Source organism: Uloborus diversus, unplaced genomic scaffold (assembly GCF_026930045.1).
Source record: "Uloborus diversus isolate 005 unplaced genomic scaffold, Udiv.v.3.1 scaffold_1287, whole genome shotgun sequence".
NCBI lineage: Eukaryota > Metazoa > Arthropoda > Arachnida > Araneae > Uloboridae > Uloborus > Uloborus diversus.
The window spans coordinates 31,015-48,174 of NW_026557973.1; the positions used below are offsets into that span (position 1 = coordinate 31,015).

General features: G+C 34.6%; 1 protein-coding gene across 1 annotated transcript; it reads right to left on the reverse strand.

Annotated features, from left to right (window-relative positions):
• Window positions 1–3,078: 3,078 nt before the first annotated feature.
• On the reverse strand, window positions 3,079–14,472 carry LOC129232573 (histamine H2 receptor-like). Its single transcript, XM_054866706.1, has 2 exons — window positions 14,367–14,472; window positions 3,079–4,075 (listed from the first exon to the last, which is right to left on the reverse strand). Exon 2 carries the CDS (start codon window positions 4,069–4,071, stop codon window positions 3,079–3,081), a length of 993 nt encoding a protein of 330 aa, XP_054722681.1. The 5' UTR covers window positions 4,072–4,075; window positions 14,367–14,472.
• Window positions 14,473–17,160: the final 2,688 nt, after the last annotated feature.

Here is a 17,160-nt window from a genome sequence, read left to right on the forward strand (position 1 = left end):
AGAAATGATGTAAAATAGGGCATAGGTGTAAATATGGGCGTCCCTCTCTAGTGGATACGGGAGGTACTGAAGATTGGCGGCAAAGAATGTGTATAGCGCCAATTACTAATACAGGATAGTAGGGAGCAGTTGGAAAAATTATTTTAAGTAGTGTTGTTACAGCGGGAATTAGTGTGCAAATTGGTCTTTTTCTTGACTGCAAAATTTTGAGGTGCATGTGAAATTGTTTTCTTTTCCTGTTCTTATGTTTAGTTCAAAAAATTGCACAGTAATATCCTGAAATCGGAGAACTTCAGCTACGTTTTAAAGCCCACCTTAAGTCATGCACGCTTTTACGTTGTATGTGCAAGTGGTCCTCTTTCTTAGGTGAAGTTGGTGTAAATTGGGCCCTCATTATAATAATGCCTATAACTTTGAAACCTCTTTTTTTATTAAAACAACACATTTTTTTACAACGTGCATCTTGCGTGATGAAGAGTTCTCTGAAGATACTTGGGTGTATGTGAAAGGTGTTACTTGCCAAATGTGGGCACACTTGGATTGTGACGGGGCTGATGAAACAGTTATGTTAGCGATTTCTGAAAAATATTTTTTTTTTCCTTTAATAAATAAATCCTCTACTATTTTGTATAGTTTTATCCCATTTTCAACTATTTTCGGTGACTTTTTGAAGGAGGCCCCTATTTGCACCACATTTTTTCCGGTGCGTTTTTAAAGCTTTGCGTAAATCTGTTTTTGAAATGAAATCATTGGGATTAATATTTTTTTTCTGTCTTCTCTCATTTAGAATACTTTTGTTAAAAATAGTTATGATAGACAAAAACCTAGAATTTTTCGAATTGAAAATAACTTTGAATAAAAAAAAAAGGTCCCCCATATTTGCACGTTTTCCTCTATTGCTTTGAAACAACTAGGGCCAGGTTTTTTTTTTTTTAGTCGCCCGGGCAACCTTGCCCTCGGAATTTGTCGGATTACGGGATTAAGTATTCTGGAAGGTAGATTTCAAGGTGCCACGTGAAGTTAGTATGTCTATTAAATATTCATAGGCAGAGGACACCAAATTTCACGGCTTCGTCGAGCAGTAAACGTCTCGACCACCTAATGTGATCTTTCAGCATTGTACCTCGAGAAGTAATTCCCAAAGGACATTTTCATGTATTGAAGGTGAATTTTCTGGTTTTAAAGTGCAATAGCATTATTTAAGTATCATTCAACGTTTTATAAAAAAAAAATCCCCAAAGTTTGTCACAGACCCCCTACTGAGGGCAAGTCCGTGAATCCCAGTTCGGGAAGCCCTGCTCTAATGTTTCTTTAAGAACAATCATAGGTTAGAAAACAAAAGATTTCGCTCCAAGTAAAACATATAATCCTTAACTTGATATTGCACGCTTTTTATTTTATTTATAGTGATCTTGACGGGGTTTTTTTAGTTACATTCAGGATTGCGAGCTTATTTTTATTGTGCTCTCAATTGTGATAAAAAATGTTTCAATTGAATTCTTGGCACATGATTAATATAAGATTCAAACTTCCTCAACGGCATTAATGTGATTTTTTTTTCCTGCATTGCTCAAAATTGAACGAAAAGTGGTTCAAATCAGGAAAAGAAATATAGTTGACTCCCGCTACAACGCGATCCGACTTACGCGAAATGGCTATAACGCGATTTTTTTCAACAGTAAATAATTTTAGACCTAGCGCGAACTCCTCGCCCGCAACATGAAAAATTTCGAAAGGGAATCGCAGCGTGTAAGTTTCCGCTTTGTTATGGGCTACTATTTTTTTTTCGTTAATGGACCTTCATCCCTTCAGCATCACTAGGAGCGGAAGTACTCACATCGTACTTGTCTTTTATCGCTTATACAAATATCTACTTCTCATCTTCCATTAATTTTTTTCATTCTAATTGCGAAAGTTAACGAAATATAATGACACCTATGGGCGCTGTTTCATCTAAAGTTGGTGAAGATAGAAAGAAAAAGAGAACATTTCTGACAATTAAAGAAAATGTAAAACTTTTCGAAAAGCTGAAGCTCAATCAAAAAATACTTCGAAGGGTAGCACAATAATTATGTATGACGGTATGAGTGAATCTTCCATACGTACAATTAAAAGTCAAGAAAATTAAATCAATAAAATTTCACCGAGTAATAGTATCCAAGCAAAATGCAAAAATTTTGAAAATGGAAGCTGCTCTTTATTGTAAATTAAGGAAACTAGGAAGAGGGGTAATATCATAGATGGAAACGTTATAAGAGAACTAATGAAGGTACTGTATTTAAAAATACATTAGAATAACGGTTTGATCAAGCAGCATAAATCGTCATCATTTTCACTTTTTTTAAGTTACAAATATCATTACTGGATCAACTATGTACAGGTTGTATTGGTTATATTTATAAAAGTTTTTACACATACCCTTTTAAACAACACGAAATTTCGACTTACGCGAGAGGTTTTGGAACGCATCCCTCGCGTGAGTCGAGACTCGACTGTATATAGGAAAGAATCAACATGGTAAAAAGATAAATAAAAACTTAATAAGAAAATAAAAATTTAATAACGAAATAAAAATAGTTCTCTCAGTAATGAAATCATTTAAAGAATTCATTTTATTTTTTCCACAAATAATTTTTGTACCGAATACATGTTTCATACTGATTTTGTAAACAGTGGGCTAAAAAGTAAATTCAGTATTTACATTGATTTTTCAATTCAAACTTAGTTTGATAGGTTTAAAAACAAAAGGCATTAACTTTTCGTGCCAACGAGTGCGTGCATGAGTATATTGCTTGTGTTTGTCAATGTTTTTTCTGAATGCGGCGCATGTTTGAACATTGCTAGTAACATACTCACGTCCAAGGTTTTTCTGCAAATGAGGTTTTATAATTGTAAGTAGAGAACGTTGAGGTTTAGCTGTATCAACACAGTGAAAGGTACAATCTCAGATGAAACTTAATTTAACCAAAGCCTTTAAAGTCTAGTTCAATTGAGTTTTCTACAAGCAATGATTAGTAATCGTCTTGCTGATTTTTTTTGTCTTGTAAATTAAGCAGATTCAAAAATACCTTGATATATTTAACTTGCCCCAAAACAATTTTTGATTGACTTTGGAACAATCTTCTTATAAGCATTTCTATAATCTTTCCTGAAAATACCGTAAATGAATGGATTTACTGCAGGCGATATAAAAACCAGCAGACATAGGAGATAATGAAGGAGTGGAGGAATAGAAAAACCATCAAGACTAAATGCAAGATTCATTGCCGTTATGTAGGGAGCAAGTGTGACGCAATAAGTCAGGACAAGAACACTGACACTGGCTATGGTCTTATTCGAACTTGAAGTTTGCTGAAATACAACAGTTGTATTGCGTCTTATAAACAACCACGCCGACTTCTGCTTATTCGCTTTGTAAATAATCACACAGTTGCAGACGAACATAAATAGACCAGGGATATAGTAACAACTGATAAAAGTCCATGAAGTCGAAAAATTCTTAGTTTCTTCAAGACGGAAGTCAAACGCGCATATTCCTTCGATGTAGTTGAAATGACTCCATTCTAGAACCAGGGCTGGAAGTGCTATGGTCATGGCTAAGAGAAAGAGAAATATACAGAAGCCGATGATTCTTTTAGTAGTTATTATATTGCGGTATTGTAACGGTCTTGTCACAGCCACAATCCTGTCGAAACTAATTACGGAAATATTGAGCGAGGAAGAACAGTTACAGCCGTAAGTCAGCCCATTCTGCAACTTGCAGAAGGTGTTGTCAAAAGGCCAATCATCAATAGCGACCGCAACAGCAGCTGGGATAATAGTAATTAGTCCTGTAATCACATCGGTCATCGCTAGATATACCAGTAGCAGAGTGCTTGCTTGATTTCGAAGGGTTTTGTCCCAGTAAGAAGCAAAGACGACTGCGAGATTGCCCAAGACTGCGGTACATCCCAAGACTATGGTAACAGATGAACCAAGAAACCTCGTTGCAAAGCTGCGTTTATAGATTTCCGGAAATGTTTCGTTGTAATCGCTGAGGAGAAGTGTAGTGTTTACCGTGGTCAAATTCATCTTCCTGAGTGAAAAGAAAGTATGAGAAAGAATTACTAAGTAAAAATTCGTGTTATATATATAAAAAAATATTTTTGAATGAAAAAAAAAGAACTGACTTCAAAAACGCTGCTAGAAATTGTTTTAAAGAGTAAAGCATAAGTTAATTTTATGAACATCATCCATAATACTTTTTAAGATAATTTTTGAAGTTCGCTCAAAAACGAAAAGTAAAATCCTGTGTAACCATACATCGTTTATATTTTTTCAGAAAAACCACTAAAAGTTGGGAAAAATCACCTACAGTTAACTCTTGTTAGCTCTAAGTCCCAAGGGAAAGCTAAAACCTTTGAGTAATCGGTAGTTCAAGCTATCGGTCTTTTCCCAGAGTTGTCAAGAATATTTTATTTTATTTTTCAGAAATGGTGCATCATCGATATACTTATAACACTTACAATTTGGATTAAAAACTAACCATTAGTATTACATTAAAATTGCTTTACGGAGAACAAATTTATTAAAATACAGTCGAACCCGCTTAATCGAATATAAATTTTGCCACGAAAAAATATTCTAATATGCGGTATATTCCCTTAACCAGGATCAAAATAACACATTACATTGGTTTGGTACATTGAAAATGTACGGGAGGGTGACTCAAAGCGGGTAGACCTTCGTATGCCTCCCCCCCCCCAATGGTGTGTAAGCGGTGATGCATACGTATGTGGTGTTTAAATGAACACCCCCGAGTTTTAATCAGTTTCAGTGAAGCAGTAGTGAAGCGGCATGGCAGCTGAATCAGGCTTAAAATTAAAAAAATGATACATTTCTAAAAAAAACTGAAGTTTTGTAACTTGTGATTTGTCGAAGACCAGCTTATTTTTTTTGATTGTCAATAATATTACGTTATTTTGACACCATCCACAGACAAACTACAATAGTCATTTCGTTTTTTTCCTGTTTAAACTTAAGGTTATACTTATTGAAATAAAAAACGTGTCTTTGGGCAAAGCGGGTATAGGGTTTAATCATATATTTATTTGTAATTTCTCGTCTCGTGTGCTGACTGAGATTTTCTATTTCAATAGGATATGTATAACTTTGTAAAGTTATTTTTTAGGATGGCAATTAATTAGTCAATTAATTTAATCAGTTATTTATTTATGTTTTATAAACAAGTGAGCTGACTTTAAATTGGATAAGAACAACCGTTATATATTTTTTTATATAATGGCAGGTAGCTAGTCAACTGTTTTAATCATTTATAATTTCATATCTGATTGGCAAATGTACCAAACCACAATTAGTTAAGCTTAGGTTATTAGTTGGGCTCCCTGGGTAGGGCAATGCGGGTTTTTCAAATGTTTAAAAAAAATGTTTGATAATAAATGAATATTGGGTTTGAAATAATGCAAAAATCACTTTTTATTTTGAAGTTCAAGAACCCTGCTAGGAAATGAAACCGAAATTGTTCGATAAAAATACAAAAACTACAATTTTCGAGTGTTCTTCAAAAACCTACCCGCTTTGGGCCACCCTCCCCTATTATATTAAGCGGGATATTCTTTTAACCGACATTCTAATAAGCGGTCTCGACTGTACTTGGAAAAATTAAGTTGTTTTTAGTCCGCTTTCTTTCTTTCTTTCTTTCTTTTTTTTTTTTTTTTCGCATCTAAATAAGTTATTAAGCTTGTAAACACAATTCACACAGATGATCCACTTTTTTTGGAATTTTCCTGGTACTAAAATAAAATATTTGAGAAATCTGGTACTAGCTAATTAGCTAAAGGTGGTAAAGATTCTTCATCAAATGCTGCACGAGCAAACTCTTCATCAACAGCTCTCACAATCGCTTCCTAGAACATGGGTTCACAAGTCGTTACATTTTTCTCAGTTTTCAAGAAATCTTTCATTTCCGCCAATTTGAAATCAGCAAAGATTTCGAAATGATCCCATTCAATAGTCACTTTAACTTCGTTGTCATTGCTGTTTATGAAACCACGGCGTTGAAAGCAATTTTTAACTACTCTATCTGTCATAGGCCCCAATATCTTTTCTCTTTACTTTAGTTCGCATATCTCTTAAATGTCTTTTTGTCTTAAAAGCACAGTTATTTGAGTCATCCAGAAAATAAAGATTAATTTTTCCAATTTTGCAAAAATTTTAAATCTCTCAAAAATTAGCCAGCTGCCAATGAAATTTTAGGTCGTCTGCCACGGCAAAAAGTAACCCGATCGGCTACTTTTCACGCAATCTTACAACATTACGCATTAAGGAGCACTAAGTTGTATATGAATTATTCCACTGATAAAAGCCGATAAGCAAAATGATGTCAAAGGAAAAATATATATATATTTTTATTTTTCTGACTGTACTTTTATGCATAAGATGAAACCTAAACTTTCGTAAAAAATTCGACTAAAAAGGAGTACTTTTGAGATGTAGAGATAACTTATTGAAAGTATTAGAGTATTGAAAACCCAAAATGATTTTGTTACCGGAAGAAAACTTAAAGATAGGGTTGGTTTGGGTAAGTGGGACCCTTTTTGAGAACAGTTCGTTTTTGAAACCTTATACAAAAGTTTTGGAAAAAAAAAATTAAATTATTGTCTTATTTTATTTTGGGCATTATTAATGAATTGAAGTTCAACACTATTTTCTGAAATAATGCTTTAAATATTCTTCACGATTGTATTTTTTAAAAAATCAGATGGGTGTCCCACTTAACCCATAATAAGGGGTAAGTTGGTCACGCCCTTTTTAATTAAATTTAAATCAAGCATATCTAAAAAAAGTGGTACGAAGGTTTTACTTGATAAAGTATGTAAATTTTTAGCATTAATTATTTTTTTGCAAACGCATCTGTTTACGAGATATTTACTGTCTTTTAAATCTGTATGACAGAAAATTTTTAAACAAAAAACAAAACAATAAAATCTGTGAAATGTATTGAAAGTCTATAGGTACATATTTTAATTTTAACATATAAAGGTGTGTTGAATAAACGTAATACAGTTGATTAAGAAACATTTGTAATAAGATAAATTGATAAGATAAGTTTTGGTAAATTAGCCAAACTTTATGAACTGAAAAAGAAGTTGAAAACACTAAACCGCTGCGTCAATTTAAAGTTGGCTGAAGAAGAACTATTATCATTTATTCTCAGTAAAAATTCCAACATCCTCTGCATCAGGCCAATAAAAACTCCCCATTTGTATTTGTTCTTGCAACTCAGTACTTTTTTTTTTAATTTTTATTATCAACTTCCAAAACTACACCTACATAATAATTTATGGTTTACTTTGATGTAAGAGTTTAACAAATACATAATCACCAGCTTTAACTGTTTTTGTAGTTGAAATATGAATTCCTACTAGATCATCATAGTCATCTCGTGTTTCACTAATACAAATATTTAATCAGAGTTTTGATCATCATCATTATAGGGGGACCCACTTATCTCATAGTGAGGGGACCCACTTACCCCTTATAGCAAAAACTTACGGGGTAAGTGGGACCCCTCCTCTTAAATACGTATTAATAATGTATTATGCAAAAATTCTTGTTGCTGTATGAACATTAAGTTAAACCATACAGAAAAAAAAATAATTATCATAACAAAATAATAAAAACTAACCTGGAAACACTTTTTTTGAAAAATGTTGCTTGAACTCGTAAACATTTCTTTTTTCAGATTTTTTTTTTTTTTTTTTTTTGACTAAGTGCTATGAGCTAGAAAACAGTTCCGCAAAACTCAAATACACTGCTCTCAAAAAGTTAAGGTACAACATGTTTTTCGAAGCTCACCATAAAAACTAGCTGATGTGTGCATCACATGACTTCCTTTTACTCCAATTTAATGTCATTTCCACATTATTGGCAATTTTAATGTGATTCAATTGTTTACTCTCTAAATATCACCAACAGTGGCCAAATCGAAATCAAATTTTCTGAAAAAAAAATCGCCAAATTTGTCGCCAAGTTGGCGACAAAACATGGCGACCAAAAGACTGGCGATATATCGCCAAGTGTTCGACAAATTATATCACTACTTGAGTTTACATCGAAATTAACAATGATTTCCCTTCAAAAAGGAACAAAAGACCCCCTTAAGAACATCCGAATGCAACCAAAAGAGAAGGTGCACAACTAGACCCCACTAGGAGTCTACGTACCATTTTTCAACTTTCTAGGACATACCGTTTTTGAGTTATGCGAGATACATACACACATACGCACATATGCACATACATACGTATATACGGACGTCACGAGAAAATTCGTTGTAATTAACTCGTGGTTCGTCAAAATGGATATTTCGGGTGTCTGTACGTTTCTAGGCATATATCCACGTGTGGTCAGGTCGAAAAAAAAACCTCAACATTCATTTGGGGGTGAGAAAAATGGAAATTAATGCCGATTTTTGAGTGGAAATTTTTTCGCGAATACAATACTTCCTTTTTTGTAACATGAAGTAAAAAACGGCAGTAACAATAAAATGTATCGTTTGCATGAATGATAATAACGAACTTTAAAACCACTTATAAAAAAAAAGGTTGCAACCACTTTTATTTTATAGAAAATAACATATTTTTACGAGTGAGAAAAAAAAATGCAAACATCAAGCTTTCGTACTTTTGTGTGTAGGTTGTGTTGATCTTCAACTGTTGTTCGCAGTTTCGGTGACAATAGTCAATAGAGTTTAAAAAATGACTCAGAGACGTCGTTCACCCGATTCGTTAAGGTGGAAAGCAGTTGGATGGAAATGGGATTGTCGCAGGCAGACGTCTGCTAGACGTCTCAATGTGTTTCGTAGTGTTGTTCAGCGACTTTAGGATCGATACCAATCCGAAGATTCTGTGTCCAGAAGACCTGTTCCAGGCCGACCACGAGCTACAACACCTGTAGCAGACCGTTTTCTAGTTCTTTCGGCCCCCGAAGGAGAAAAACCACTACTATGCCGCAGCTCGTTGCAGATTACTTTGTAGCATCAGGAAGAAGAATCTCTGCTACCACGGTGCGAAATCCTCTTCACAAAGCAGGTCTCTATGCAAGACAACCAGTTGCGTGTGTTCCGCTCATCGGACCACAGCGAAGGATCCGATTATGCTGGGCAAAAAAACATGTTTCCTGGACCCAGCAGCAATTAGCTTCTGTGCACAGACGAGTCCAGATTTACATTGGAGAGTGCTTCAGGGCGTCTACTGATCTAGAAGGAAAAGCGCAACAGATACCATCCATCCAACACTGTTGAAAGACCACAGTTATAGGGGTGGTGGAATCATGGTTTGGGCTGGGATCTCGCTCGGTGGTCACACTGACCTGCATGTCTTCCATGGAGGAACTCTGACTGGTCTGAGATATCGGGATGAGATCTTTGATCCATATGCTGGTGCTATTGGTAATGATTTCATTCTGATGGATTTTAATGCACGACCTCACCGAGCTCGGATTGTTGAAGAGTATCTTGAGGATCGTGGTTTCGGACGAATGGAATGGCTAGCTCGATCTCCAGACCTGAATCCGATAAAACATCTCTGGGACTATCTTGGCAGACAGGTTGATGCTTTAAATCCTCCTCCAAGGTCGTTACATAATCTGGAACAAGGCTTACTCTGTGTCTGGTCTTCGTTTCCTATTCCGGTATCCGACAACTAAATAAACAGCATGAAAAATCGATGCCGCCAATGAGTTCTAGTTAGGGGGGACACATTCCTTATTAGAACCCATTTTTGTATTGATTCTTTTGCAATACACTTATACAATCTTCTGTGACACATTTAATAAAAAACCATTTAATGCGCATATCCTCCATTTTTTTTTTTTTCTACATTCATTCATTTGCAAATTAAATGCAAAAACCGGTTGTACTTTAACTTTTGGAGGCCAGTGTATATGCAAAACCGATCACTGTGATGAAATTTTACATCATCAGTGCAAAAACGTTTGAAAACTTTATCCATATTTCAGTTTTTTTTTTTGGGGGGGGGACTGACCCACTTCCCCCAGTGACCCTCTTCCCCCAACCAACATTATATTCGAGTGGTAAGTCTTTGAGTTTTCAAGAGTCGACACCATTACTCAAATACGCTGTCATAATTGGCATTGACTAATCGGGGTAAGTTTAAAGTTTCGGTTTAAATTAAATTATGGCTACGGATGGTTTTATTTATCGTTTTTGCCTTAAATTTCAAAAATATGTTCCAAAGCAGGGCAGCGCCGTGCCTATGTGCAAAGTCGTGCGGTGCAAGATGGCGCCAGAGCCGAAAAGGCGCCGAACTCTACCCATCAAAAATATTCCAAATTGGGGGGGGGGAGACCTCCAACCGAAAAAATAAATTTGAAACTTTCATCAGGGCCGTCGCGAGGTAAAAATAAAAAAATAAAAAGGGAAAAAGGAAAAGAAAGAGGAGGCGGGGGTTTGCCCCTTGATTATTTAAAACGTATTTTACATAATGCAAAGAGAGCTAGCTCTGAATAATACATAACTTACGCTCTTTTGATTTTAAATGTGAAACATATTACATATTAAACTAATTTGTTCCTAACTATAAGTTGATATTATCCATCAGTTATTTAGTATCAGATGTGTTTAGTATGTAATACACATAAACATAATTTTGCTTTAAATACTAGTTTTCAAAATATAAAAACTTATGTTTTAGTAAATGTATTTAAATGTACATTTTGACCAAGTAAAAAACGTTTACACATTGCTTTTATAATAAATTAAATGCCAAACGTATTTTTCCCATGTTATATTTGTCCACAAAACCTCACTTTTAACTATGTTTTCGCCGAACGACACTACACAAAGACGCTCAAAAGACATTCACACGACGGCGCCAATCAGGCTCGGCGCGGCCCTGTTCCAAAGTAGCATTGATGGTGTTCAAAGAATATAATTATATTTATTATTTTTAGAGCAATTTATACCCAAAAGTTTTGAAGTCAGGTCCTTTTCTTTTTTTTTCCCCCAAAAACATTTTTATTTTATTCTTTTTAACGTAAATAAACTTCAGAAATAGGATGATGTTACCATCTCGAAACTTCACTTTATTTTTCAAATAAATGTATCACACTAAAAGTAAAATAAAACCTATCAACTCGTCTAAAATTTTAAGCTATTGACGCTAAAAATTATTCCTTGTTTTTTTTTCTGAGATTTAATTGTGTAATCTCATTATGATTATTATTAATGCTAGTGTTGTATGGCAAAGAAGTGTTGTAAGAATGGGTTAAATATTTAAATACCGGTACCGGTATGGCTTTGCCCGCAGTAGAAATTTAAAAGGTCACTTGGTATAGTTACAAATAATGGCAGATGAATTTCTCGCCAATTCGCTATGTTAATTTGCTCGCCTATGTCATGATGGTAAAATGCTCGTACACGTTATGATAATTTACTCGACCATGTTCTGATAATTTATTCGACCATGTTATCATAATTTGCTCGATAAAATGTTCTTAAAGTTGGAATAGAAAAAGAACAAAATCGAATTTTCAAAAAATCGCTTCTAGGTGCTCACCCCTATGCTGCGAACTAGTTCTGTGCCAAATTTCATGAAAATCGGCCGAACGGTGTAGGTGCTATGCGCGTTTCAGACATACAGACATCCTGAGACACAGACTTTCAGCTGTATTATTAGTAAAGATTATTTAGTAAGTAAATTGCATTACATTTTCTGTTTTTAGCTATAGCATATTTTTTTAAAGAAGAAATAGGGTCGAGCAAAAATTTGGGACCTAAGTTAGACCATCTGCTTTCCGTTTAAAAAATAAATAAATCATCGAACTCTAAGTGAGATGCTGTAAGCTAAAAACAACATAAAAAAAAAGAAAAAACTTAAATAAAGTATGCACGGATAACCGCCTGCTTTTTTGCCTACTTTTCCGTAAGAAGTAAAAAAAAAAGCATAATAGAAGGCTTAATACGTCTTAAAAAGATCGCAAAAAAAAGACAGAAAAATTAAAAATAAATAAATAAGTTTAAAAAATATTGAAAAATCAGAAATTGAAAGAAATGATTTGAGACGGAGGAAATGATCCCGGCCAGGACACTTCACTCCCATATTTTACTTTTTGATTTGAACAACTTTTTGTTCAGTTTTGAACAGTTCAAAAAAACTTAACAGTAGCGTCAACGGGGAAATTGAAGACCAATATAAATCCTGAAATAAAAACGGCAAATTTGCTTCAAACGAACTATGTTGGAAAAAGCTATTGATGAAGAATATATACAGAAAAGATCTTTTTGCTTGGAGCAATTTTCATTCAGTTTTGAACAATTACAAAAACCTTAACATTAGCGCCTACGGGTAAACGTAAGACAACTATAAATCCCGAGCTTTAGGGAGAATTTGCTTCAAACAAACTTTGTTGGTAAAAGCTCTATATTGAAAAGGTACTTTTTTATTTAGTTATTTCAGGGTATTTTTTGAACAGTTCAAAATTTTTCAACATTAAGGACAACACGAAAAATGGTTTTTTGCCACCCCCCCCCCCCAAAAAAGTGCTGATTCTGAATACATTCTCAATTTTTGGTGTCAAGAAATAGAAAAAAAAACTATCAATAAAAATTTAAATACAATATTTGGTAGACATAACATTGACGCGTGTCAGATATAAATATGACTGAATCAAATGTGTCAGTGAAAAGTAATGACCTACTCCCGACTCTGACTCGTAAAATGTTTGGATTGTCGACTCCGACTCCTGTACCCTGAAATAAGTCCGACTACCACTTTGTTTCTGACTCCATCACTTTGGCAGAATTGCAGGCTCGGAGGGAAAATGATCGACTCCAACTCTTAGAATTTTTAACTCTTCAACTCCTGACTTCAACTCCAACTCTTTTATTCCGAAATCAGCTGAACTCCGATTCCGAAGTACTTGTTTTTACCAGGGTTGCGGAGTGGGAGGGAAAGCATTCGACTCCAGGAATTTTAGCGCCTCCGACTCCGACTATTTTGTTTTAAAATCAGTAAGACTCCAACTCCGCAAGTACGCAGGGTAGCGGACTTTGAGAAAAAAATGACCGAACTCCGAGTTTTGGCATTAAAAACCTTTGACTTTTGTCTCCTACTTCTTTGTCCCAAAATCAGTCCGACTCCGAGTCTGCAGTCCTGGTTTTTACTGTTATTGTGGAAATGATTTGTTTTTATTTTCATTCTAAAGTTTAAATTTTATTTATTCTATTTTTAGCAAAACTTGAAATAAAGCAAAATTCGAGGTCTTTTATATTTACAGGACGAGCTGTGCAGACATTTTTTAGTAGACATTTCAATAAACACATTTATTTTCTAAAGTATTAATTTTTGGCAACGGTGGAGAGGAGTGAAATCTGAGGCGCTTTATGCTTACCCGGAAGAAAGATGATTTTTTAACAAATGATTTTTTTTTAAATTGATGTTTTTTTTTTTTGATGAACGTTTTTTTTTTTAATTTCTTTTTGTCTTTTTGAAAGCAATTAAAGGGCACAGTGTAATAATCGTTATTGGCAACGTAAACCGACTTCCTCACCTCTACCTCTACAAATGAAATCGTTTAAGCTTCAGCTCATCGGAAGTCAACTTAGCAGAGCCAAAATATGCATCTAGGATTTCTGACAAGAGATTTGTAGTATAAATGAAAATGGGACTTTTCTTCTCTATTTTTAAATTTTTAAATCAAAGCAATATTCTAGAAAAGTTTAGTCCGTAGCTTAGAAAAATTAGAAAACCAAAAAGAAATGCATTACACGTCACTTGAAATACACGTGAATGTTGTTACAAAGAGGGTTGCGAAGTCTGACAAAAAGTATTCGACTCCGACTCATGGGATTTTAAAATCTCCGATTCCGACTCTTTTACCCGAAAATCAGTCCAGGTCAGACCATCAGGGTAACTTCGTAGCCTTGAAAGAGCTGAGAACTCGGATAGAAGCTGACCGACTCAGATCCTTCCTTTAGACTCTTCCCCAAAATCAGTCCGACTCCGACCCTCCCCTCTGACTCTACTCTAAAAGCAGTCCGAATCCAACTCCATATTCGTAGCCTTGGTAGAGCTGCGTACTCGGAGGGAAAATAACCGACTCCGACTCCTAGAATTGCAAAGCATCCGACTTCTTTACCCCAAAATCAGTCCGACTCAAACTCCAAGACTCCGACTCTATCCTCGTACCGTGACAGAGCTACGGACTCGGAGGTAAAATGACCGACTCCGACTCCTGGGGTTGTAAAGCCTCTGACTCCTTTACCGCAAAATCAATTCGACTCTAACTCCACGACTCCGACTCGTAGCCTTGGTTAGAAAGTGACTTAAAACATATTTACTTACTATGTTTTGCGGTCGAAAACAAGATGAAATCAACTTTAAAGTTGAGCTTACGTTTCCAACATTGCTGCTAATGGACTAAATTTCTCTGGAGAAAACAGGACATGCACTGACAACCGCTTGTAGGCAAGTGCTTAAGATAAGTGCCTTAAACATAACTTTAATAGATCGTGGATTTAAAAAGCAGGTGGTTTGGAAAAATATGTTCAGGAAGTTAAAATCCGAAGCAAATAACGGGGTTATTTCAACTCGCGTAACTCGTTAAATTTTTCATGAAGTTCCTCTTTGAGCGAATTGTTGTATTAGATGTTATTGTAGTAAAATGAGGATGTACAAATGGTTCCGTTACTTTAAAACACCATTATCTGATTCGATTCTAAAGTATTTTCTTTTTCTATAATGAAACACAAATTTGCCATTACCAACAATTATTATGGATTCAAAAATCTAATACTTTGTTCAAAACTTTAATGCTTATACATAAATAAATAGTGGATTACACAATGGTTTATGTCTTCAATCAATCCGCTCAAGACAAATAAAAGAGACCGCGTATTTTATTTCTGAAATAAAAATTGCTATAGGTTCTGAATAAATAAAAAAAAGGAAAAAAGGTTGAAATCATTGATTTGCTATTTGTTGATTGCTTTTCTGGCATTCAGTCGAAACTTCCTAAAAATGATCAATGGATTTAAAAGCATTGCACACATCGGAAAAAATACCTTGAGAATCTTCATGAAGTCAACAAATTTTCAGAAATGTTCGTGCCGCAACATTTTTGATTTTGATAAAATTTAGATATTTTGCAAAATTGAATAAAATTTGGAAGTTTTGATAATTTTTCTAAGAGCTCTAGCATATGTATTTAAATTAGTCGGAAGAAAAAACAAGACATCTTGCAAATCTGAAAGAATGAACTTTTATTTGTGCATAAAAAGAAACGTTTATGTTTAGCCTATCTAGAAAATGTCCTTGGTCAAATCGTGATTAAAAAAGTGCCGTTTTTATCATTTCGAGCATTAAGTCGATAAGGGACATAGATGAGGGAGACATAGATGCCCGTATGGGGGGGGGCAAGTGGGGGCTCAAGGCTCCCCCCTTCGAAATTAGAACTTTATTGATTTTAAAAAAAAGTAAGTTTAAGTAAAAAATTTACACTATTGTTTGAAGGTTCAAAATTACTAACTAATGTTTCAATGAAAGTTTTCTTATAAAACACAATGTTCTTTCTTTTTGTACTGTAATTTTTAAAACAAATTTCTAGTTTGTTCATTTTGAGAAACGTCAGTCATCTTAGCCATTTTACTTTGCCTCACATTGCCCTCTTGGTAGCTCTGGTAGGTGCTGCTGTACACCATGATTAAGAGAAAAATTCAATGAAGGCCTACCTAGAACCTTTAAACGCGTTTTGCTCAAATCTTGAAAATGTTCACTTACATCCTCTTGCTTCTTTCATATGTTTTTAGTGTAAACAAATAACATTTAGTGTTATTTTTTTAATGTAAATTATTGTCCTGAAAATCACAGCTAAGTGGAGGAAAATGCATGGGTCGCCGAAACATGTTTGAAATAGAAAAAAAAGTTAGATCCAAAGAGAGATTCAAAATATTGTAATGAATACTCAATAGGGTGTCCCCTCCCTCTCCCCCCCCCCCCCCAAAAAAAATAAAAGTCAATTTTTCAAATCGAACACCCTCTTTTATTTTTCTTTTTATGTCAAAACAATTGTAAAAAAAAAAGTTTTATATCATTTGAACGAAAGCAACCCGTGCCGACTTGCATCTGAAAATGTGAGCCAACAATTATGCTCAGCATATGTGTGCTATGCCGAATCGAAAAAAAAAAACTTCCTTTATAAACTTGAACTTTCATGTTCATAAAGCGTTGTCCTATAGCCGCACGTGTATCACAAAAACATTTATCCAAATTAAAAATATTTAGTAACCCCGCAAGAGGCCTAAAATTTATAATTATCTTCAAAAAAAATCGATTTTTTCCTATATATTTTATGAAATTTTAAGAAATTATCAAGCTGAAAAATATAAGCAATGAGGTTGGTAATTAGCATTAAATAGAAACTTATGCTTTCATGCAATATTTAAGCTTCCCACATAGTGCTCAAAAATATGGACTTTTTCAAGTTTAAGTAAAGTTTTTCATTTTAAATACATTACTGGATTTTACCCCCGGCTTTGCTTACGTTGATGTAGATTTTTTCAATCGATTAAGGTTAATGATCAAGACAGGCAGGGGTCAAATAATTACTAAAAATGGGTTTGTCCCCAGTTTCGCCGACATTTCAAATTTCCTCCTTCCCCCTTTCAATATATCAAAAGGTATGATTAAAACTGAAAACCAGGTGGGGGGGGGGGAATGAAATGTCGTTGAAACTGGGAAGACACCCAAAAAATTACACAATATAAATCAGGAAAACGTATAGAAGTAGTAAATAAGTTAGTAAGGGTAATTCTTAAAAATTCTAATTTTAGTGAGGTCAACTATCTTTTCTTTACTAATGATAAAGTCTCTTTGTCTGTTAGGATCTCTCTCTGTCTGTCCGTCAGGATCTCTGTGACGCGCATAGCGCCTAGACCGTTCGGCCGATTTTCATGAAATTCGGCGCAGAATTAGTTTGTAGCATGGGGTGTGCACCTCGAAGCGATTTTTCGAAAATTCGATTTGGTTCTTTTTCTATTCCAATTTTAAGAACAAAAATATCATAAGATGGACGAGTAAATTACGAAATTATCATAACGTGGAACGGTAACATGGGTACACGCCAATTGGCGAGAAAATT